Raw genomic sequence first — 26,282 nt, forward strand, 5'->3', positions numbered from 1 at the left:
GAAAATGTGGGTGCATGCTTTTTTTTTTGTTGTTATACACACGTGATGGTGCATTTTGGATTTTTATTGCTCATCATGCATAAAAATCCATGTACGGACTATATATATAAATATATATATGTATGAAAATATGATATTTGATGTTAGTGATAAGATTTTTATATTCTGTCAATTATTTTGTTGATGTTGAATGCATAAACTAGAGGTCAATACGAAATGCTTTTTTCACTAATTATTTTCTAAAAAAAAAAAAAAAAAAAAAGATTTTCCAATTTAGTAGCAAAAAGTAATTTAGCATAATTGCATTCCACATTCAGAATCTGAAGTGATTAAAATTAACAACCAAATTTCGATCACCAAAAGATACATTCGTCTACTAATAAAATAGTCGCAAAAACCTTTTGGATTTCATATTCAGCTCCTAAAATTATTAGAATTAACCACTAAATTTTGGTTACCAAAAGATACATTCGTCCACTAATAAAATAGTCATGAAAACCTTTTGGATTTCACATTCAGCGTCTAAAATAATTAGAATTAACCACTAAATTTTGGTCACCAAAAGATATATTCGTCCACTAATAAAATAGTCACGAAAACCTTTTGGATTCCACATTCAACGTCTAAAATGACTATAATTAACCACTAAATTTTGGTTACCAAAAGATACATTCGGCCACTAATAAAATAGTCGCGAAAACCTTTTAGATTCTACATTCAGCGTCTAAAAGTATTACAATTAACCAGCAAATTTTGGTCACCAAAAGATACATTCGTCAACTAATAAAATAGTTGCGAAAACCTTTTACAAAATTACCCTTACACGTTTAGCGTCTAATTTTTGTGGCATTTGCGACAAATTATTAACACTAAAAGGTATATTTTGCAACTAATTGATTAGTTGCGATACTATTTTACCAAATTACCCTTGAACAATTAACGTCTAAGCGGAGGGACTATTTTAACCAGCAATTAGCGACTAATTTGCTAGTCGCTAAAATCAAACTTTCCACATCTAACCGAAAATTTAGACGCGCATACTTTCTACGACCGCGATTCCACAACTACGTGGCGAATACAGAATTTAGACGCGAAATATGCTTTAGCGTCTAAATTTTACTTTCTGCGTCTAATTTTGCTAGATGCCGCAAGGCATTTTTCTTGTAATGACAGCAAATGACCATGAACAATCTCCTCCTTGCTTCCCTTTTCATTCACCCTCTACCCTTTCACATTAATTGAACTCTTCCTTCCAACATTAGCACAAACCCTCATGTAATGTACGTACCTCGTTTCAAATTCTTCTCCCCAGCTACTTCCCATTTTTCTACAAATTTTTTTTTTTTTCATTTTTTCTTTCTTTGGCTTTTTTTTTCTTACAAAGATAGTAACTCATAAAAAAATTGTCTACCCCACCTTGCTTCTACGTTCCCTCAAACACGTTTGCAAACCATTCATGTTCACTTCAGTATTTTCTACCAAGAAAATCACAAAACAATGAGAAGAGATGGAAGAATATCTAACAGTAGTCCACAATCAAATAAATTAGCAGAAGTGTTCTTTTCATGTCTCCAAAGTAAAAATCAGAGGGGACAAATGACATTATTTACCTCCTCAAACAAAATTGCTCCTGGCAGTGGCCGTGGAATATGAGAGTGAAACGGAAGATTATTGTAGAAGACAGATCTGGAGAAGCAAAAATGTAAGAGCTACTGTCAACTAATGCACGCTGTGTTATGTAACGCATAATAATTATAGAAGAGAACTTACAGGACTCCATTTTTTGCGATCATCTTCATACCCTCAATTGGTGAGTGTATCTCCACAGGCCACACAGATTTATCAGAAAGGCAGATGAATCTGTTCATTCATGGAGACACAAAAATTTTGTTAATTATAGCAAAAGAAATATGCAGCTGTGGATAGGTTAATATTAACAGTTATTCATGTCTCTTACTTGCATGAAAGGCCACCTCTCATATCCCAGGCTGAGTGCACATCTACCAGTTATATAATTGGTAGAATAGATAAATATTTTTTACATGCACCAAAAAGCATCCAAAATTTTGCCTACTTACAAAAAATATTTTCTTTTTCTTTTCTTCTTTTCTACGAATGATTACCTCACAAGAGTAACGGTGAGGCATCTTGCTGAACTGGCCAACCTGAACCCGCCAGGTTTGCTCATGTTCATTAAAAATTACAAGAATTTTCTTTCTTGATATAAGGAAAATCCCTAAACCTCGCTTACCTGTGCATCAAATTTTAAAACTTGGAAACTACTTCAAACCCTACAACCATTGGTAGTAAGAAAATCTATGGGATATAATATTATCGTGGATAGATTACCTTAGTGGAATTTTAGGGTGCGTTTGGTTTATTATTTTGGATAAGATTTTGGGGATAGTATTGGATAGTTGGATAGGGTTATGATTACGAGAATAAGATTTTCAGAATATATGTTTGGTAGAGTATTTTGACCTTGATATTTGTATTGAATATTTGATTAATATATTTGTTTATAAATGATTTATTAATATAATATTTTATTACATTTTGTTAATATAATGTATTATTATATATATAATTTATCAAGTTACATTTTAATAATACTAAATATTTTATTTGTAATTTTGTTACCCGTATATATTAAAAAACAAAAACTCATATTAATTTCAAGTACTAATCCAACTGTTTAAAAACATCACATTAATACATATTTGACAAAAATACTAATTATCAACCCTTACAATCATTATTACACGTATACTCCATTAACAACTATGACATGGTCCACTGTGCTGCCCACAGTGCATTCGTTATGTTATCCCCGTACAGTTGTCATGTTGTCTATAATACCTTGTTGCGGTGACTCGGTCCTTCATTTCGGCCATTTTCTGCCCCGTTTTGACGATCACAATATACTTGCTCATTACCCGTACTACTATTGGTTTGTTCGAAGATACGGTCGTCCATATTGACATTCTTATAAATATGAAGTACACAACATGCCATAACAATCCCCTTGTTTGTCCAACGGGTAATTGTCATTCATTTAGAATACGGAACCGTCTTTCAATAATTGAATTTAAAACTCTTGAATCATGCGCAGATCCTTCCCATCCAGAACGACATAAGTGAACATCATGTTAAAGTCGCATACAGCTATTACATTTTGTGACATCGATCCTTTGCGATTCCGGTACCTATCGGCAAATTCACGTGGAACCGAAGTGTATACATGTGTGCATCCATGGCTCCAATACAGTCTTCTGAAAATTGAATTTTACTAATATTAACCTACTAAAAACATTATGACACAATTAACTTAACTATTTACTAATAGCAAACATAATGAACCAGTACCTTAAAGAAAGGGTAATATTTCTGTTGGCTGATATTTCCCATGGAACATCATTGAGTCAGGTGGTTGATAAACTCTGTCTTCAACTCACATATAGCATCGCAAACTACGGTAACATGTCTAGAAATCATCTCACCCGAATGTGGAAATCCTCCATCATCGTTCTTATTGTCTCGTTTTTTTCCAACGATTGTAGAATATCATAACTTGTTCTTCCAAACTGTCCTCCTAGTTGGTTGCAATTTGCCTTGATCGGATAAAATTTCACATAACAATGAAAACAGTCTTTGTCCATGTAACACTTGTCATAGATCCTGTCATGATGACCATGAGTACTTCCAACATGTACTGATGACCAGTTAATACGGATGTATGTGTAGTGAACGCCACACTTGCTTCTAACGCGGAACACCGTAGAGTGCAACGGCTATATCTGTCAGTATTTCTTTTTCGTCCCTTCCATTGTAGCACGTAGTCTTTTCCTGTCGGCCAGCCGACGCATTTAAAGCATATTTGCAAAACATTTATCAACAATTATCAACAATTAACAATTGTTGTACTACTTAGCAAAAATAACAATCAATATTTAATTGTAATGACAATCGAAAACGGTGTTTACACATGTAATATACATAAATAAGTTCAACGTAGCGTTATAAATTGTAATGTAATGACAACTGCCCACTGACGCAACAAAATTGTTGCCAAACACTTATGAAATATAGTGTCATCTACTTATTATTGGGAAGTTTTTATAAATCCAGTTAGCATTTTCCTCAGTGGGAGTTTCACAAATATCTCCCGCCACCTGGATTTTCTAAGTACATGACAACCGGTAGGTAAATGTGTCGGTACTTGCATGGCCGTCATGATGTCAAACAATTGCTCATGGAAAAAGGATCACATGGAGCACTGGTGTTCTCTTCTTCCCTCTCATTGCACTACGATTGCTAGCCCTCGATCCCATAGTTCGCTTCTCCGCAAGCTCGTCTGTCAAGCTAAAAATGGCATCTGCAATTGAATGTCCGACCCCTTCTGTGCCTCCTATTTCTCACTCTTCCATGGCCAGATGTGTTTGACCGTTTTTCCCTGTCGTCCGATCAGGATCAGGTTCAAAGTCTTATCATCCAGGGGAACGCGCTGGGATTGGAATAACTGGAGGTCTCCACCGGTTGGGATGTAGATGTGTATGCATATCTTCCAGTGGCAGTTTGCTTCTCAAAATTATTTCATAAAGTTCCTTGTGAGGAAGTCCTTGTGGTAAAAGTGTTGCGCCAGTGGGTTTTGCTAGGTAAGTTCAAAGATATATATTAATATTAGCAGTCCAAAAAAAATGCGTATATTACGGTGTCGTTGAATAATAATAGTTAAAAAATATGAAAATTTACCTTGACATATTCGCCAAACCTCAACGGGACACGTTGGATTTGTGACTCCTAATCCCACCCGAACCTCGTGTGTTGCAGCAATTTCGCCATGCTTGATAACCTTTCGCAGGCAAAAGAACTTAGAGGATAATTGTGTCACGTTGAGTCTCTACCAACCAGTGATGATATGTCGTCCAACATTTCTGATAATCAGTGTTTTCATTGTAGTAGTGCAAAGTTTTGGCTCGCTCAGTAACAAGACTAGAAATTTGTGGGTCATCTCAGCGGACCAGGCCAAGAATCACTCATCTAAGGACAGTACGATAAGGGACAACTAACATTGGGGCACCATACGAATCACCCACACATTACAGAATATAATACTCACATGTTAACGTAATAACTAAACACATATAAAATTATAACTGTCGATCTAACACGCTGAAGATGTCAATGTAGGGGAAGATACAGACAATGTAGACCAACAAGTGTATGACGAACTCCAAGTCTAGAAAAAGGTCGAAACTTTCTCCTCTGTTGCAATAATAATCATCCGTGACGTCAAGAAAAATTATGCTGACATTGTGCATATGTGCGTAATTTCTGGTTAGATTAAAGAGCGATATCGAATCTACAGAACAAATAAATCAATTAGTGAAATCGGAATAAAATATTTGAGTCAACCAATTACAAAACGCATTAAAGTCCAAATTAAAAGGATTAATGAAAAGAAAAAAACAGTATTAATACAATTATTTCCAATAAAAAAATGAAAAAAAATAGCGTCTCAGTGTCTTGAAACAAATAGGTAACAGAACTTAAAAACTTGATTTGGATACTTCGTGGTCTCTTTCCCTTCTCTGAGTCAGAAAAACATCAAATACAATTAAAGGGATCCATGTGTGTCACGAGATTAAAAAGCTATAAACAAAACAAAAAACCAATTAAAACAATTCTGTACCAATTGCCGAATAAAATAAAAACCCAATTAAAACAATTCTGTGTCAATTGCTGAATAAAATAAAAACTCAATTAAAACAAAAACCCAATTAAAACAACCAAATAAAACAAAACCATCCATGTGTGTGCCCCACGAGAAATAAAACAAAAACCCATCCATTGCCATTCACAATCCATTCATGCCAAACAAAGAAAAAACGCAAAATAGCTCCCTTTTACACAGATCTGAGGTGGGTTTGATCCAGATCAGGGTGTGAGTTTGCGCAGATCGGGTCACGTGGACAATGGGTTTGTGTGTGATCGGGGTGGGTTGGTTTGCGGTAGATGCGTCACGGTGGGTGCGTGTGTGCTCGGGGTGTGGGGTTTACAACAGATCGGGTCACGGTGGGTGCGTTTGCGTAGATGGGTCACCATGGGTGCATTTGCGCTAGATCGGGGTCGCCGGGGGGGTGTGTGAGATCGAGTCACGGTGGGGTTCTAAGGATCAGATCGGGTCACGGTGGGTTGTGTTGGACCGATTGGGTCATGGTGGGTGGGTTTGCGATAGATCGGGTCACAGTGGGTGCGTTTGCGATTGATCGGGTCACGTGGGTGCGTTTGAGATAGATCGGGTCATCATGCGGTTGTAGGATCAGATCGAGGCACAGTGGGTTGTGTGTGACAAATCGGGTCACAGGGGGTTGTGTGTGGACAGATCGAGTCATGGTGGGTTTGGTGTGACACATCGGGTCACGGTGGGTTCACGGTTGGGGATCTGAGGGGGGTTCACGGTGGGTTTGTGTGTGAGGGATTTGGGGTTGACGGTGGGTTCACGTTGGGTTAGGATGTGGTTTGTGACAGAGGGCATTGCGGGTTCACAGTGAGAGTGAAGCACTGAAGCTAGTACTAGATACTAGAAAGTGAAATGGTGGTAATGCAAACTGGGAAGTGAGCACTGAACTTGGTAATGGATTATCAAAAACTAAAATGGTGGTGATGGATACTGAGAAAAGTCAAGCACTGAAAACGGTAATGCCAACTGAGCTGAAGCTCAAAGCTGGGATGGATAATGAGAAAGTGAAATGGTGAAGTAGTGAAGATGTAGTGAGGATACTGAGAAAGTGAAATGGTGAAGCAGTGAAGATGAGTGAAAAAACAAACTGTAACGATCAAAAAAAAAAAAATTTGTCAGGATTGAATTATCAGGACAAGATTGTAAATAATAAAACAAACACTATCTGTAAAATCCGGCAAAATATGAATAAAAATACTTAGCCAAACGCGCCTTAACTTTCCAAGGGTCATAAAATTCAATCCACCCTTGGGCTTGATAAAAACAAAATTTTAATCTTTGCCAAGCCCAAATATACATAAAACCAATCTTCCAAAAGAATAAAACTGCTATTTGGGCTTACCTAACACAAACCCAACCCAAAGTTGTTTCAGCTTGAGTTGAAATCCGACTGGTTTGGGTGAATTTGGAACTCTGTTTTAAAAACCGGACCGGACCGGCCGGTCGGACGGTTGGACCGTGAACCGGTAGCTTCTCGGTCCGGTTTAGGTCTCAGGGGGGTTTTTAAAATATTTTAAAAGTATGAGGGTTACTTTGTAATTTTATAGGGGTATTTTGAAGATATATCAAAGTTTAGGGATTAATTGGTAATTTATTGGGGTATTGTTTGGAATAAATAAAATTTTAGGGACCAATTTGAACTTTTTTAGGGAAATTTTTGTATATTAAAATTTAAGGGGTTAATATTGAATTTTTTAAAAAAAAATATTGCTGATGTCACCGGTCCAACCGGTTGGACCGATTGAACCGTGACCGGACAGTAAAACGGTTTGCCCTCCGGTCCGGGTCTTAAAACAATGATTTGAACCGGCCAGATGAGCTTAGGAATTGGGCTTAAGGCACCAGATGCACATCACATGTGAACTGTATGCAACCTGATTGTGCAGTCCTAGTATATAAATAAATAACCAAAAGAGATGGATAAGTTATATTGGAAACCTTGCAGCAGGCAATACACCCATTAGTTGATCAAACGGCTTGAAGGGTTTCCCAATTGAGAAGTGAAATTCAAATTTATCAATATCATAAAAATCTGAAGCACGCGGTGCATAATGATAAGGATAAAACCTGCACATTAATACATTGAGATAATTAAAGATCAAGTCAGCATCCTGTGAAACAGTATGACGTAAGGCCATTGTTATGAAACTTAAAACAAATATGATATATCCATAATGACCAATTTTGAAAATACGGTATGTACATTGCTCTAATCAAGTATAAATTTCCTTATATTATCAAGAACTAGTTTTCTCCATTCTGGAAAGCAAAATTTTCGTAGCACATACGCATGAGGCACAGAAACCTTCTCCATGTCATTCTTCAAACTACCAAATCAAGCATCAATGAAAAGAGAGTTTCAAGATACTTCTATATTCTTCATAAATATAAACTAGAAGGTTATTAGTTTAATTGCATGATTTGGTTCTCTCTTGTTATATTGGAAACTTTGTTTTTGTTAGATTCTAGATATGGAGTTGGCCATTTTTTTTGTAAAGATCCAAATCTTTTTCATGCCACACTAATCCTGGTTTATGTGGACTAACTGGTTAAGACCTTGGTTTCAACCAAGTCAGGGAATCAAATCCTCTTAAACCATCTGCTTGGAATATCATATGCCACAAATTTTCTAATATTCAATGTTGTGAATTTGTCAAAGAGCACAAGACCACTAAAAAATAGATATAACACACAATAACGACTCTTCTCTCTTATTCCTCGTGGTTCTCTTGTTGTAAAGCAATGATTCAATACTGCCACCATAGGCATTATATTGGTAAATACATCATGCATCAACATATATAAATACAACTCCACACCTTCTATTGTCTTAATAATTTACCATAAACGTACAACCATATTATTAGTTTTTCAGTTCTCTAATTTGCAAATTCTGCTGTGCAAGCAGGTTAGGGGGTTGTAAATTGCTATTGACAGTTTGGCACTCATGAAGACTGATGACTAGTGTTAAAAAAATAATAAGAAACTAACAGCGCAAACACACAACCATCAAGTATATTTCAGTACCCACATATCTGAATCTCACTCACGAGGATCAAAAGGACTTGGGAGCAATCCATTTTTTTTTTTTTTTTCAATCCAGGTGGTTAGAGCATAATACGGTACATGGTTTTCAAACTTTGAGTATCAAATTGATATTCAAAATACCTTCCCAGTGAACTATTATTCTAGGTATATAATTAGTCTATGAGTTCTTTGCTTGAACTCGATGATTGACCAAAGTACTGGTGTATCCCCACCTTAACATCTACGATGCACAGAGAAACATCTAATGGAGCTGTTTCAAATTTGAACACAGTAAGCCAGCATAATAAGGACATGTGACATTGGTGGTATTATGCTAGCATGATAAGGACATATCTCAAGCCCTGCCTAACGAGGAGCTATGCCAGTGAAGCACCAAGATGCTGAACATATAGGCAAATAATCTGAAAATTGATTTTACTGTTTTTGTCCTATTTTTTCACTTTTACTTTTTTTTGTAACAAAATAAAAAACTCCAATCAAATCAATTAATTACACTTCAGATTTTGTCCTTTTTTAAATAAATAAATCAAAGTTCATTTCTAATTGAACAGACAGCTCAACCTAACTAAAGCCACCACATTGTAGAAAATGAGCAAAGTATAGAAAAAAGAGTAACTAAATTTATGATAAAAGAGGAAAATGTAGCACATACCACTGCCATGAGCACACTCCTTCGTAGTAATAACGCATGATCCAACAAACCCCTTCTGTATATTTAAAGACCTAAAAAAATTATAGGAGTGAATATTTGAAATCACAAACGAAAATATAGATTAAATTAATGAAATTTTAAGAGGGAACCAACCCGAGGATGGATTCACAGCAGAAGAGTAAGTAGTAAAAATGATATTATCCAGGTAACAGAAGGAAAAACAAGAAAATAAAAGCACTCTTAGAAACTACATAAGTTTAAGATGATCATGGTAAGAACATAGACAAAGCTAATGCTTATTTCCCCAATCAGATTCGAACATGAGCAACATTGATCTCAATATTTCGAACTAATGAAATCAAAATGTAGAAAGAGCATAGAAGAGAAAAACAGCAAAATGTTTCCCCCTTTTGTTGACATACAGAATTCCCTCAACCTTCCATGTATGCACACTGAATTCTAAACAGGGGGCTACTTCCACGCCTAACAATGGGATAATATCTCGAGTAGGTGGGCCCAAAGGGGATTTGAACCTTTAACATCTAAATTAACCCAGGGCTTTTACCACTAAGCCACTCACTTGGAATCAGCAAAGAAGCATTTATGCACACTATAAAGCTAAAAGAACAACAATTACAACATAGTCTCTCACCGCATCTGTCCGAATTCTCTCCCGGTCATCTTTACTTTTAGCCCCAAACTTCTGATTATAATAGTTTCTCTTCAAATCAATTTCTGCTTTTCCCTTCAGTAACAAGAAAGTAAAGTAAGAAATTAGAGAACACTATAAAGCTAACAGAACAATAATTACAACATAGTCCCTCAAGGCAATATTCAGTTTTAGCCTCAGACTTCTCACCATAATTACATAAGACAAAAAACAAACCCCCTAACTATACAGAACGGTTTACGGTATCCAAATGAAAACCAAATCTTGAAACATTACATATAGTAGAATATCCAAGACAACATTTAGTCAGAAAGGGATACCATGTGAAGTTTTTTTCTGGCACGTGTTTTGCCACCACAAGTTTTGCCACATTTAATGAAGATGATTTCATGATTAACAGCCTCAAGAAAGTGCTTCACACGTTTCAAATCTACCTATACATTAAACAAAAATAGCATGTAATAAATAAAATACGCAAAAAAAATACATATTTGCTTAACATTACAAAAGATTCAAGTAAAGAAAATTTGAGCCTCTTAGACCATTAAACAGGCAAACACACAACGACATGAGGATGATAGAATAACATAATTCTTCCACATATGAACAATTATTTTAGTAAAATTAAGGGATCTTCAATAACCTGGGAAGCTGTTCCCCTCCTTCAGAAACTCATCAAGGATCTACTCTTTCTATCCAAACAAAATATCTCTCCTTAAATAAAGAGTTCTATAGGATAAAACAAAACACTCCCTTTTACAGCCGGTTATAGAAAAATAATTACATTGTTTTTTTCAAATTCTTATAATTTATCCACAAGATGTGGCTATCTCAGGAAAGTACCCCCAAGTTATAAAACAACTCAGACTTTTCTTATAAATATCTCATCTCCTTTGATTCTCACTTTCACTCGTGAATGATATGATCATCCTCATAACAGCAACAATGACCTCTAACTGACGTGTAAAATCTTCCTCCCCATCTCATCCTCCACCGTTCTCTCCCTCATGTCCAACAAAACACATCAACCAGAAAATCAATGGAAGAAGTTCAGAAAGTCATGTACCTAGTTCTCTTACTACCTCCATCCACCATAATTTCCTGGTTAAATACTTCAAGACTTCCTAGGTATAACATACAAAGACAATGAACCATAAATTGAGTCTTAGGTTCCTCAGCACCAACCATTGAAGCTATGTTGAGTTTTAACATATGAGACTAGTTTTCAAAGCCTTGAAGCAGTGCTTCGGGTTCTATTAGGCCAATCCAACAAATTCTATGCAAAACCTTTTGCTCATCAAATCCAATTTCTACTATACTTTAGGCCATCAATAATTCATAACCATAAGCTAATTATTCCTTTTCAGCCACCATCCGTAAATTCTGCAACCAAGTTCAACAATTCCCAGCTGCTTTGTTTTTTCCTTTTCTTAATAAGAAACATCTGAACTATAGTAAACCTTTAAACAATTAGCAACAAAAATCTGAGTATTTAGTATAGTGTTGAATTTCAAGAGATCTGAAATCAGATCAGAAGGTTAAACCAAAAGCTTAGATGCGAAAGAGGCAGGAGAATAAAGAACAGAACTGAACTAGAAATAGCTCTAGAAAGATAAAGGTAGCACCAATCAAGGACAACATAAGAGAAGTTAAATATTATAAACAAAGCCAAGAAAATAAACTACATGGTTTAGGTTGAAGGTGGTGCAAGAATTTTTTTATTTTTTTTAAATAATGGAAGATGAAGAAGTTCAAAGGAAGAAAGAAAAGACTGCACCAGAAGTCAACAAGCAATAAAGCATAGCTAAACTCAAAACAGATTGAAACAAAAAATAAATAAATAAATTAACAGAAAACTTGCATAGTTGGTATACACTATTGTAAGTAGAGATAAACATATTGATTGACCAAAGAGGTCCAAATGTACATATTTCAGTTTTTATACCTAGATACATAGGTCGGTTACAGGATATATTTTTATCCGCAGGTGGACAGCTAGCCACCTATTTGAACATTTTATAATCTCATTCAATAGAATTCTTTGTTGCTTAGCGAAAAAGAAACAAAAACTAAAAGATGAAAAATTGTTTCAGCATGTTACAGTAAAGAAAAATGAATAAAAAATTAGTTAAGTGGCATGTTTTAATTCAATGAGAAATACATGCACTCTGCCAATAAGAGAATGTTGACTGAGTTCCCAGACACTAGAGCTACACCATATGATAAAACAAAAAATCACAAGTTATTTACCTTAAATGAATCGGTTAGGTAGCCTCCCCTTTCAACAAATCCCTTTATGTAAATGCTTAGGAGTTCACTAATAGCTCCCTGTCAAAAATTAATAAATAAATAAATCACACATGGAATCAAGTACCATACATACAATGTCCCCAGAAATAATCACAGAAGAGAAACACAAAACAACATGTTGCTTTGTAAACTAATGTACTCCACCAATTACACAGATCCGTCTCAGATTTCACTTTGCGAAGGAATATTAGAGAGCCACCAGATAAAATGAATTAGTTATATTTTAACATGCTTACAAGCTTCAATTTGTTTTTCAGAATGAATCATTAAATATCAGAAAACTGCAGTGCTCTGCATACCTTCGCATAGGAATCAGGTAAGTAAAAATAGAAGTGTGACTGGTAGGCAGTGTTCCGTGTATATTAATTATAGGTATCGACAACTAGAAATAAAACTGTGGCTGGTAACCATAATCATTCCTCATGTTGACAGTATGGAACAAAATAAAATTCAACATCTTGAGCTAGACTGAAAATAAGGCAATTAAAATAGGAATCTCATAGTTAAAACCTTAGATATGTCCAGGGAAGGTATTCCAGGTAGGAAGTCATTTCCAACAAACAAACACATGAAGACAAAATCATCAATCAGACGCTCCAGGTCTGCTTCCATAGTTAATTTCTGATTCAGTATTCTCAAGTCAAGTGCTAAATACTCCCTCAGAGTCCATATGTTGAAAAACTGTCGCACAAAACAGCAGAGAAGAATATTGACTATAAGCATATAGTACAATCATTACAAAAATAAAGAAGATATTATCAAGGCTTTGCAGCACAAGTATAGACTGCATTAGTTTAAACAGAAAACGCAAATTTCCGAAACCACAACATTAGAGGTGCTTTACTCTAAAGCATTAATCTTGACAAATCAATCCTGATATGGATGGAATAATACGCCTTGGCAGCCTATGACATGAATCTATGCCAATAAATTAGTGTTTCTTAAGTATGGATTAAATATCAATTGTCATGGATTTCAATTTATTAACTGAAATAAAGATAATATACAGATGCATCTTTACTTCAGTCAAAAAAGACTTCTATACATTCCTCACTATCAGAAACTAGAACTTGTAAAGATGATAAATATACTCAACTCAATTAAGTCTCATCACAAACTATTGAAATAAATATCAACTTATCTTATACATTCCTGGATACTTAAACTAGAACATGCAATGGTGAAAAATATAATCAACGCAACTTAGTCCCAATCTTCTTTTCCCCAATCCAGATCATATTTTGCACGACTAATTTTTAAAGTAGTTTGTTTATGGTGAAAAATATGTTAGGCTTAAACACTGATAAACAAAATCCAATAAAAATGTCAAAATATTCTTTATTCAGGTATGTCTAAATTTTAGATTAGTAAAGCAACTCCTGCTTTCAAAATAGGATGAAAGACAGAGACTTCAGTTTTGTTCTCGTGAAGCATAACCTCACTCAACGTGTTTCTTTATTTTTATTTTTATTTTTTTGAAAGAAAAAAATTATATTTCTATCAAGAAGAGGCTAGTAAATAGCACGATAAACTAGTGGTCCATCAGAAGATTTACAAATTAGTGGAAAATGTTTCTCTACAAAATATTATCTATACATGATTCGGCCCCCAAAGCCACCTACTAATTACCAGAATGACAAAAAAAAGAATAATCCAGAAATTCTTTAGCTACAAAAACCAATAAAATTGCAAGCACACGAATTCTAGCCCACCAAATAAGTATCTCGTCTTCTGTGAAGTTTTCATCTATGACGTTCTCAAAGATGTTTTTTTACATCCAAATCACCCAAAATAACTTCCAATACTGAATATCTCCATATCCTTAGTGTTTTTGCCTACACCAAAGGCACAAAAATCCTCTAGGAATAGGGAAACACAAGATCTGGATCAAACCACTTCCGCTTTGCTTAAAAAATAGGCAACACAACTTTAGAGCCTAATGTCACGACCAACTTGCTTGGTGACTCAAGTGGGCTGCACGTTGCTTAGTGGCTGAGTATATTTCATAGTTAAGTAAACTTAGTAGCAAAGAAACTTAAAGGATAATGTTTATCCATCCACCTAAGGTTGCCACCTAATGTTTACTTAGGGATAAGTTTACTTAAGGACTAAGTATTCAATGTATGTAGTCATTTCTTTGAGGGGGTTTAGTCTATAAATAGGCCACCCCTCCTTTGTAAATTTCATAACTTGAATTCCCTCAATACAGAGTTTATATTTTCTCTAAACTTCTCTCTCATTTGTATACTTTGAGCCTGTGAGTTTGTGTGAGCGTTAGGCTGCTTAACTCATTTCTAACGAGTTAAGGCCGCACGAACTTAGCAAGAAATTAAGTGTGTGACAAGTGGTATCAGAGCCTCGGTTAGCATAACCTCGGTTTTTATTCAATGGTGAAAGACATTGTCGCTTCAACAAAGGGATCCAAGACGGTTGAGATGGAGGCTTCCGAAGAACGTGGTCACTCAGAGAAAGTCGACCCCAAACCCAACCCCTCAAGGCAGAGAGGTAAGTCCAAAAACTTTATTTCCAGTTTTGACTCACGCCTATCTCGTATAGAAGAAAGGGTGAGCGCGCAGTCGGATGAGCTAGATCATCTGGTGGATGAGCTAGAGACGGAGGTGTCTGAAACTCACACTGTTGCGAAAGCCATGTTGCTTCAAATGGAGGAGTCGTTAAGGGCAGAAATGGGGAAAATCCGTGAGGAGTTCGAAGGGGAACTTGCCAAAACCCGTCATGTGTTCCAAACCGAAGTCAACAGTACCCTTGTTCGCCTAGACAAGGTGCAAGCTGATTTAGCGCGATGCAAGCACGCCATGGTTGCAAGGACCAGCAACAACGTCGTTGAAAGCCAACGAATTGACATACCAAGGCCTAAAAGCTTTGGTGGCTCACGCAAGGCACAAAAGGTTGATAACTTCTTCTGGGGACTTGACAAGTACTTTGGGGCCGTAGGCGTCACGGAGGAAAGCTCAAGGATTGAAACTGCAGTCCTCTACCTTACAGATACCGCAAGGCTATGGTGGAGGAGAAGAGAAGGAGACATTGAAAAAGGTATCTGTACTATCTCTACCTTTAATGATTTTAAGAAAGAGCTTAGGCGGCAGTTTTACCCGGAAAATGCCGAGGATGAGGCAAGAGCTCGCTTGCGAAGGATCAAGCAAACAGGGACAATCTGTGATTACATCAAGGACTTCACCGACTTGATACTAGAGATTCCTGGGATGTCCGACAAAAAATCACTCTTCAACTTTATGGATGGGTTATAGCAGAAAACTGCAGTGCTCTGCATACCTTCGCATAGGAATCAGGTAAGTAAAAATAGAAGTGTGACTGGTAGGCAGTGTTCCGTATATATAATTATAGGTATCGACAACATAGAAATAAAACTGTGGCTGGTAACGATAATCATTCTCATGTTGACAGTATGGAATAAATAAAGTTCAACATCTTGAGCTAGACTGAAAATAAGGCAATTAAATAGGAATCTCATAGTTAAAACCTTAGATATGAGGGAAGGTTCCAGGTAGGAAGTCATTTCCAACAAACAAACACATGAAGACAAAATCATCAATCAGACGCTCCAGGTCTGCTTCCATAGTTAATTCCTGATTCAGTATTCTCAAGTCAAGTGCAAATACTCCCTCAGAGTCCATATGTTGAAAAACTGTCGCACAAAACAGCAGAGAAGAATATTGACTATAAGCATATGTACAATCATTACAAAAATAAAGGAGATATTATCAAGGCTTTGCAAAGTAAGAAATTAGAGAACACTATAAAGCTAACAGAACAATAATTACAACATAGTCCCTCAAGGCAATCTTCAGTTTTAGCCTCAGACTTCTCACCATAATTACATAAGACAAAAAACAAACCCCCTAACTATACAGAACGGTTTACGGTATCCAAATGAAAACCAAATCTTGAAACATTACATATAGTAGAATATCCAAGACAACATTTAGTCAGAAAGGGATACCATGTGACGTTTTTTTCTGGCACGTGTTTTGCCACCAAAAGTTTTGCCACATTTAATGAAGATGATTTCATGATTAACAGCCTCAAGAAAGTGCTTCACACGTTTCAAATCTACCTATACATTAAACAAAAATAGCATGTAATAAATAAAATACGCAAAAAAAATACATATTTGCTTAACATTACAAAAGATTCAAGTAAAGAAAATTTGAGCCTCTTAGACCATTAAACAGGCAAACACACAACGACATGAGGATGATAGAATAACATAATTCTTCCACATATGAACAATTATTTTAGTAAAATTAAGGGATCTTCAATAACCTGGGAAGCTGTTCCCCTCCTTCAGAAACTCATCAAGGATCTACTCTTTCTATCCAAACAAAATATCTCTCCTTAAATAAAGAGTTCTATAGGATAAAACAAAACACTCCCTTTTACAGCCGGTTATAGAAAAATAATTACATTGTTTTTTTCAAATTCTTATAATTTATCCACAAGATGTGGCTATCTCAGGAAAGTACCCCCAAGTTATAAAACAACTCAGACTTTTCTTATAAATATCTCATCTCCTTTGATTCTCACTTTCACTCGTGAATGATATGATCATCCTCATAACAGCAACAATGACCTCTAACTGACGTGTAAAATCTTCCTCCCCATCTCATCCTCCACCGTTCTCTCCCTCATGTCCAACAAAACACATCAACCAGAAAATCAATGGAAGAAGTTCAGAAAGTCATGTACCTAGTTCTCTTACTACCTCCATCCACCATAATTTCCTGGTTAAATACTTCAAGACTTCCTAGGTATAACATACAAAGACAATGAACCATAAATTGAGTCTTAGGTTCCTCAGCACCAACCATTGAAGCTATGTTGAGTTTTAACATATGAGACTAGTTTTCAAAGCCTTGAAGCAGTGCTTCGGGTTCTATTAGGCCAATCCAACAAATTCTATGCAAAACCTTTTGCTCATCAAATCCAATTTCTACTATACTTTAGGCCATCAATAATTCATAACCATAAGCTAATTATTCCTTTTCAGCCACCATCCGTAAATTCTGCAACCAAGTTCAACAATTCCCAGCTGCTTTGTTTTTTCCTTTTCTTAATAAGAAACATCTGAACTATAGTAAACCTTTAAACAATTAGCAACAAAAATCTGAGTATTTAGTATAGTGTTGAATTTCAAGAGATCTGAAATCAGATCAGAAGGTTAAACCAAAAGCTTAGATGCGAAAGAGGCAGGAGAATAAAGAACAGAACTGAACTAGAAATAGCTCTAGAAAGATAAAGGTAGCACCAATCAAGGACAACATAAGAGAAGTTAAATATTATAAACAAAGCCAAGAAAATAAACTACATGGTTTAGGTTGAAGGTGGTGCAAGAATTTTTTTATTTTTTTTAAATAATGGAAGATGAAGAAGTTCAAAGGAAGAAAGAAAAGACTGCACCAGAAGTCAACAAGCAATAAAGCATAGCTAAACTCAAAACAGATTGAAACAAAAAATAAATAAATAAATTAACAGAAAACTTGCATAGTTGGTATACACTATTGTAAGTAGAGATAAACATATTGATTGACCAAAGAGGTCCAAATGTACATATTTCAGTTTTTATACCTAGATACATAGGTCGGTTACAGGATATATTTTTATCCGCAGGTGGACAGCTAGCCACCTATTTGAACATTTTATAATCTCATTCAATAGAATTCTTTGTTGCTTAGCGAAAAAGAAACAAAAACTAAAAGATGAAAAATTGTTTCAGCATGTTACAGTAAAGAAAAATGAATAAAAAATTAGTTAAGTGGCATGTTTTAATTCAATGAGAAATACATGCACTCTGCCAATAAGAGAATGTTGACTGAGTTCCCAGACACTAGAGCTACACCATATGATAAAACAAAAAATCACAAGTTATTTACCTTAAATGAATCGGTTAGGTAGCCTCCCCTTTCAACAAATCCCTTTATGTAAATGCTTAGGAGTTCACTAATAGCTCCCTGTCAAAAATTAATAAATAAATAAATCACACATGGAATCAAGTACCATACATACAATGTCCCCAGAAATAATCACAGAAGAGAAACACAAAACAACATGTTGCTTTGTAAACTAATGTACTCCACCAATTACACAGATCCGTCTCAGATTTCACTTTGCGAAGGAATATTAGAGAGCCACCAGATAAAATGAATTAGTTATATTTTAACATGCTTACAAGCTTCAATTTGTTTTTCAGAATGAATCATTAAATATCAGAAAACTGCAGTGCTCTGCATACCTTCGCATAGGAATCAGGTAAGTAAAAATAGAAGTGTGACTGGTAGGCAGTGTTCCGTGTATATTAATTATAGGTATCGACAACTAGAAATAAAACTGTGGCTGGTAACCATAATCATTCCTCATGTTGACAGTATGGAACAAAATAAAATTCAACATCTTGAGCTAGACTGAAAATAAGGCAATTAAAATAGGAATCTCATAGTTAAAACCTTAGATATGTCCAGGGAAGGTATTCCAGGTAGGAAGTCATTTCCAACAAACAAACACATGAAGACAAAATCATCAATCAGACGCTCCAGGTCTGCTTCCATAGTTAATTTCTGATTCAGTATTCTCAAGTCAAGTGCTAAATACTCCCTCAGAGTCCATATGTTGAAAAACTGTCGCACAAAACAGCAGAGAAGAATATTGACTATAAGCATATAGTACAATCATTACAAAAATAAAGAAGATATTATCAAGGCTTTGCAGCACAAGTATAGACTGCATTAGTTTAAACAGAAAACGCAAATTTCCGAAACCACAACATTAGAGGTGCTTTACTCTAAAGCATTAATCTTGACAAATCAATCCTGATATGGATGGAATAATACGCCTTGGCAGCCTATGACATGAATCTATGCCAATAAATTAGTGTTTCTTAAGTATGGATTAAATATCAATTGTCATGGATTTCAATTTATTAACTGAAATAAAGATAATATACAGATGCATCTTTACTTCAGTCAAAAAAGACTTCTATACATTCCTCACTATCAGAAACTAGAACTTGTAAAGATGATAAATATACTCAACTCAATTAAGTCTCATCACAAACTATTGAAATAAATATCAACTTATCTTATACATTCCTGGATACTTAAACTAGAACATGCAATGGTGAAAAATATAATCAACGCAACTTAGTCCCAATCTTCTTTTCCCCAATCCAGATCATATTTTGCACGACTAATTTTTAAAGTAGTTTGTTTATGGTGAAAAATATGTTAGGCTTAAACACTGATAAACAAAATCCAATAAAAATGTCAAAATATTCTTTATTCAGGTATGTCTAAATTTTAGATTAGTAAAGCAACTCCTGCTTTCAAAATAGGATGAAAGACAGAGACTTCAGTTTTGTTCTCGTGAAGCATAACCTCACTCAACGTGTTTCTTTATTTTTATTTTTATTTTTTTGAAAGAAAAAAATTATATTTCTATCAAGAAGAGGCTAGTAAATAGCACAATAAACTAGTGGTCCATCAGAAGATTTACAAATTAGTGGAAAAAGTTTCTCTACAGAATATTATCTATACATGATTCGGCCCCCAAAGCCACCTACTAATTACCAGAATGACAAAAAAAAGAATAATCCAGAAATTCTTTAGCTACAAAAACCAATAAAATTGCAAGCACACGAATTCTAGCCCACCAAATAAGTATCTCGTCTTCTGTGAAGTTTTCATCTATGACGTTCTCAAAGATGTTTTTTTACATCCAAATCACCCAAAATAACTTCCAATACTGAATATCTCCATATCCTTAGTGTTTTTGCCTACACCAAAGGCACAAAAATCCTCCAGGAATAGGGAAACACAAGATCTGGATCAAACCACTTCCGCTTTGCTTAAAAAATAGGCAACACAACTTTAGAGCCTAAGGACAGTAAAGAAAAAGATAGCCTAAGGACAGTAAAGAGAAAGATGGTTAATTCTCTCCCTATCATTTTTGCTCAGAACACACCACTGCAAGCACAAGGAAGAAAATTCAAGGAGAACCTACTCCAAAAACGTTGTATATATCATTTCCTTAAATACACAAACACGAAAAGTAAGATTCTAATAGATATATACTTGACATCAAATGTATTATTAGAAGAACATAGTATTACATCCAATAGATGATTTTACACTCTGATACAATAGTCTTTAGAACCCAAACAAATAGAGAGGAACTTAGTATAACTATTTTGCTTGGGTATTTCATTTCGTTGAGTTTATCGCAATGAAGAAAGTCAGGATTTATGTGCGAGAGAAACCATTTGAGTAATCAATATAAAAGAACAATAATTAGACAGTTACCTGAAATTTCTGTCCCAGGATATACGCTTCTAAATTGCCAGATGCTTTAACTTTCTTTCTCAACTGTTCCTGCTTCCTCCTAAATGCTTTCTTTTGCTTTGAACCATTGTTAGAGCCTACTCTGAACTTCATGGGACAAGTTTCAAATGAAAACATCAAATGGAACACGTTTTTTCTTATTAAAATATTACGACTGCGTGAAAGCAGGTCAACTTTTTTAAACCATTAGGCGTGATTAGACAAACCTCTCTCAAAATAGTGAAATGGACTTCATGGGTAGTCAATGCAAGCATGATCAGATCAGAATCCTAAAACAACAGATAACATTCATTCAAGATTAAAAGACCAGTCACAGTTAGCATTGGAACTTGCTTTTAAAACCTAGATACGCAGAGGCATTTACCAATCCATATAGACAATGCCGAGTGTTTGGATCATAACCTGGCAAGTTCCTCTGCAGGCGAATGTAAGACATGATTTTGTGCTCCCCCTCACCAGGTACACAAGCATCAGACAGAATAACCTAAGAGATCCATATTCACACAATACAAGTTAATTCTGAAACAGGGAGGGAGAGATAGATGAAATTCATGCCTAGAACTATCATCCTTACCTTTATTCCCTTCCACCCCAAATCTTCATTCATCCTCAAGTGTATGTAATAATGAAGAGCTGATGATAATAAATCCATGAATTCAGTACCAGGTGTTATTACATTTGGGTCCAATTTCTTAGATTGCTCCGGTAGAGATGATATTTCTCCTGCATTCCCCTCTGCCCTTAAGGCCTAAGAATAATCAAACCATTATTCTATAAGAAAAATAGATTTGAAACCTCAACAGGACCAAGAACATTCACAGAAGTTATGAGTACCTCATCAGCTGCCTCTTTAGCAGTTCTGAAACGCCTTGACCGTTGTTGATTCATCTTAGCTCGTGGTGCCACACCATCTGCATAGGATTGATACCAAAACTTGAATTGAAGGTAGAGATGTAAGAATCATGCAGTATCTTCAGCGATAAACATTTCAAAGCATCTTCTCAAGCAACCAAGATCTCCCAGTAACCTAAATTCTTCACCCTTATTGCTATTATCATTATTTTACTTTTAGGAGGAGGCTTAAAAATGTATTGTGACTAGAAGTGGATAATAGATGACATGAAAATGAAGTTTAAAACAATGGTAATTCTGAAAAAAAATAAAAAAAAATAAAAGAGGAAGAAAAAAGATACAACATCATAACGCCACTGCATAAAAGAAAAACATTTTAAGAATAAAATCACATACAAAATTTCCCAAATAGTATGGAACTTCCAAGGCTCACTACTCCTAAGACTCTGTTTGACTTCTAGGAAAATTAAATTTCAAATTCTCTGAAGGAAATCCTTCATAATATTTTGGTTTCAGCAGAAAAACAAAAGCACTTTCTCTAAAATATTAACAATGCAAATGGAATTTGTTTTTTTTTTTTTTTTTTTTTTTTTTTGTAAGCATAAAAACTAAAATATAATAGTAAGCAAATATACAAAATAGGGAAAACTAGTACTCCACAATGAATATAATATAATAAAAAAAAAAAAAAAAGTAAAAACACACAAATAAGCATAAACTTAAACCAATACAGAATTCCAATCTCTTAAAGTGAAGAAAAAGAAGTATCCAAAAACTTTTCTGAAAATGAAGACCAAAAAGAAGCCTAAATTAATATCTATCCAATAGAAAATCATCCTCATCTCTCATTAACTTTTTAAAAATTTTGTATTCTCCTAGCCATACCCCCTCACCCCCAAGGAAAAAAAAAAATAAAAATAAAAAGCCAAAACACAGCATCCCGTCAAAGCCTGGCTTTGAGAACAGAGTAAACTTAAACCCAAAGACATGTATAACAAACGGGAAAAACCCAAGAAATACAACTACCTCCATGTTTCGAAACGGCCTTCCACAACAAGAATGATGTCATGCTAATATTATTGAGCCCCTACTATTATTAATGTGAATTCGGTTAGAATAGTTATAGTTTTAGAATCAATACCCAGAACACATATCTTGTTTTTAATTCCATTCGAAAGAGAGGGAACAGAAAGTGAGAAACATCTTTAGAGGTATTTCCTATCAATTTTCCGCATAATTTTTTTTTCCCCTCCTCTTCCGTTTTTGCTCTTTACCTCTTGTTTCATCTTTTAGATGAAATCCTTTTTCCTTTCCAATAATATAAAAGATACAGAGACTAAGTGGATGTAACATCCTTGTTTGTCAGAGTGATCACCAAACAAAAAAAGGATGAAGAAACCATAAAGATGAATCTAGTTGATGTAAAAAGAATAATAACAAGACAGCACTGAGTTATATTCTATTCAATAATCACTCGTATAAATGAAACTTTTGTGCCGTATCAGGTACCATCATTATGAAATAAGGTAAGCAAAAGATCAGTTTCTTGAAGAGTTGGTATTTCAGTGCACTAGAAGAACCTAAGCCAAAGAACTATCACCCCAAGACTAATGAATGAGCTAGAATATTCCCCCTGAACCTCCTATCCAATTATATGCTACCCAAGAACAAGAACCAAAACCCTTTCATACCTTTAAAAAAATAATAAAATAAAAAATAAAAAAACACAACACTTCGCTTATGCTACCATGTATAAAAAAACATAAACACACTGAGAGACATCTAAAGTTTTCCTTTAAAATAACTTTATAGTAATCAAAAGAGTGCCCTTACCAACTGCCAAGAAAAGAAGCTTCCGAGGCCTAATTATGGAGAATATCTTATCAATGTACTTGAAAACTGCCTCAAATACCTCCTCATATGTTGTCGGAGCTGGCTGCAAGAGATAGAGAGAAAAAAATAAATAAATAAAAAAGGATAAGAAAATCATGTGAAATAGGATAAGCAAAATGTAAAATTTCAACACAGCCTATACATTTTTTTCTTTAAATTCAACAGCAAAATTAATCACCTCTACATAGTTTCCCTAGTACTAAAATTATACAAAGAATTAACAACACAATCTTCGCATCACACTACAACAAAAAATAACAAATTTCCATTAAATTAAAAAGAAAAATACGACCATGAAAGTTCATGTAAATACAAACAAGCCCGTCTCATTCAGAAGCTCCAAGCTTTATGACAATATATGGAAGCTCAAAGACAATTTTCATAAGGTTCGATAACTCAGAACTTCTCAGAGCTTACTGACAACAACTTTCACAAGGGTCAATGCAGTTGCAGCTTCATGAAAATTTTCGTAAGGGTCATAATGCCGGTAAAACTTTACAACAATTTTCACACAGAGAAGTGCTAAAAACATTCTCTTTTCCACTCTATTTCTCATGCTCTCTCCCCTTACAGAACAACAGAGAAAAGATATGCATCCTTCATCTCTTCTACATGTGTTAAATGGAGACTGAGAGGATCAGGAGGACAGTAGAAATCCATTTATTTTATAAGAAACAGAAAGTATACTAGCTTCCACACAGAGAAAAGATATGCATCCTTCATCTCTTCTACATGTGTTAAATGGAGACTGAGAGGATCAGAAGGACAGTAGAAATCCATTTATTTTATAAGAAACAGAAAGTATACTAGCTTCCACATCCAAAATCTATAAAAGCAGTATACCCTAAAATCTATAACCCCAAACCCCTAATAAAATAAATTATCCCAAATCTTCAAGTCTTATTCATACACTATCTGAAGCCTAACATAATGTAGTTTCCCCCATAATCTCATCTTCGGCCAATATCCAAACTTCCTCATGTATTACCAACCCTGCTTCAGAACTGAAATTTTGCATAACATCATCAAATTTTTGTATTTATGTAACCTTACCACGACGCAAGCCCTTAATAAACAAATTATCCCAATACTCCTCTTCTTCAAAAGTTATACAATCTAACATTATTGAGTAAAAACAATTAGTTCTCCTAATAATTCACATTCATCAAAAAATTCATCAGGACGGAAACACTGCTGCACAAAGTATAAATTTATTATATATCATCAAAATATTTGCATTTTTAGTAAAGTACCATATCTTCAGGATCGAAACAGGGATGAATAATGCCGTTCACGTCGACATAGAGATTGTCGAACTCGAAGCCGTTAGGGTTAGGGGCGTAATATTCACGGGGCACCTACGCCGTTGATTATAAGGGGACGATCTTCCTTGGCATTCCGCACGCACTGCGATACCTACTCGACAGCCCTTGTAGAATTGCGGGATTCCCATGATGTAATAGCATCAAAAGCGACACGAAACTATGTCACCGAGTCACTGAGTCACTGTAAAGGATATCGGTTAGGGTTTTAAGTTATAAAAGGGAGAGAGAGAGAAAGGGAGAGTTGCTGGAGACGCGGGTTTTATGTAGTTTGGAAGAGAAAAGACATTGTGGGGTGTTTTGGTAATAAACAAAAGGTAAATTGTCGGCTATATAATTTAGAATATTGCAAATATCCCCTTTCATTGTAAATCTCACTAAACCCCTCTATAGTTTGAAAATTATCGTTAACCTTCCTCTTAATTATTTAAGGTTTACATCATACGATTCAGTAACGTACTCCATAAATAATCTTAAAAAGACTCTAAGATATGTTAAAAAGGGCGAACGACTTGTACATACCCAAAGTTTACTGTAATGATAAGTTGATACCCAAAAGGTTTTGAAACGACAATAAGTACCTTCCGTCATATTCTGTTAGTGAGTTTTGTTATAATAGTGAAAAGACTAAAATGCCCTTCAAAGTTTCAATTTTTGTTTTTTATAAATTTAAAAATTTCTAAAAAACCCCCTAGGTTTGCAATTTAATTAACACCCCCATATATAAAAGTTTTTAAATGACAAAACACCCCCCACCACCCCAATGCCAGATTCCGCCACCATCGCGGGAATCTGGCCGGAAAACTGCATTACGACACAAATCCCCATCGGATCTTTGTCGTAAAGTGCCGATGTGGCCTTTTCAGGCCAGATCCGCCACGAATCTGGCCGGAAAAGGCTAGATCGGGCGTCGAAGCAGCAGCCAGATCTGGCCTTTCCCGCCAGATCCGGGCTGATCTGGCCGGAAAAGGCCAGATCTACTGCCAGATCTGGCCATCGACGCCGCAATGGGTTTTGCGGCGTCGACGCCAGATCTAGCCGTAGATCTAGCCTTTTCCGCCAGATCACCACGGATCTGGCCGGAAAAGGCCAATCGACGCGTTACTACACGATCCGACGGTCTGTGTCGTAACGCAACTTTCCGGCCAATTCCGGCGGTGGTGGCCGAATCTGCACTTGCCGGTGGGGGGTGTTTTGTTATTTTATATATTGGGGTTTTTAGTGAAATTTGTAAACTTAGGGGGTTTTTCAAAATTTTTAATTTATAAAAAACTAAAATGCAAACTTTTAAGGGTATTTTCTTTTCACTATTAATAAACAGTAATAACAGAAATCACTAACAGAACATGACGGAAAGTATCTATTTGTCATTCAAAACCTTTTGGTACCAACTTTGTCGTTACGATAAATCTTGGTAGTTATA

The 26,282-nt window shown here is 35.3% G+C and overlaps 1 protein-coding gene across 1 annotated transcript; it reads right to left on the reverse strand.

Annotated features, from left to right (window-relative positions):
- Positions 1 to 7,668: 7,668 nt before the first annotated feature.
- On the reverse strand, positions 7,669 to 25,074 carry LOC116135120 (5'-3' exoribonuclease 4-like). The gene is made up of 16 exons (XM_031420827.1): positions 24,791 to 25,074; positions 23,478 to 23,580; positions 21,627 to 21,703; positions 21,367 to 21,540; positions 21,157 to 21,276; positions 20,999 to 21,061; positions 20,754 to 20,879; positions 18,903 to 19,073; positions 18,333 to 18,410; positions 16,403 to 16,516; positions 12,934 to 13,104; positions 12,364 to 12,441; positions 10,434 to 10,547; positions 10,096 to 10,188; positions 9,444 to 9,514; positions 7,669 to 7,810 (listed from the first exon to the last, which is right to left on the reverse strand). Exons 1-16 carry the CDS (start codon positions 24,791 to 24,793, stop codon positions 7,669 to 7,671), a joined length of 1,698 nt encoding a protein of 565 aa, XP_031276687.1. The 5' UTR covers positions 24,794 to 25,074.
- Positions 25,075 to 26,282: the final 1,208 nt, after the last annotated feature.

Source organism: Pistacia vera, unplaced genomic scaffold (assembly GCF_008641045.1).
Source record: "Pistacia vera cultivar Batoury unplaced genomic scaffold, PisVer_v2 Contig294, whole genome shotgun sequence".
Classification (NCBI taxonomy): Eukaryota; Viridiplantae; Streptophyta; class Magnoliopsida; order Sapindales; family Anacardiaceae; genus Pistacia; species Pistacia vera.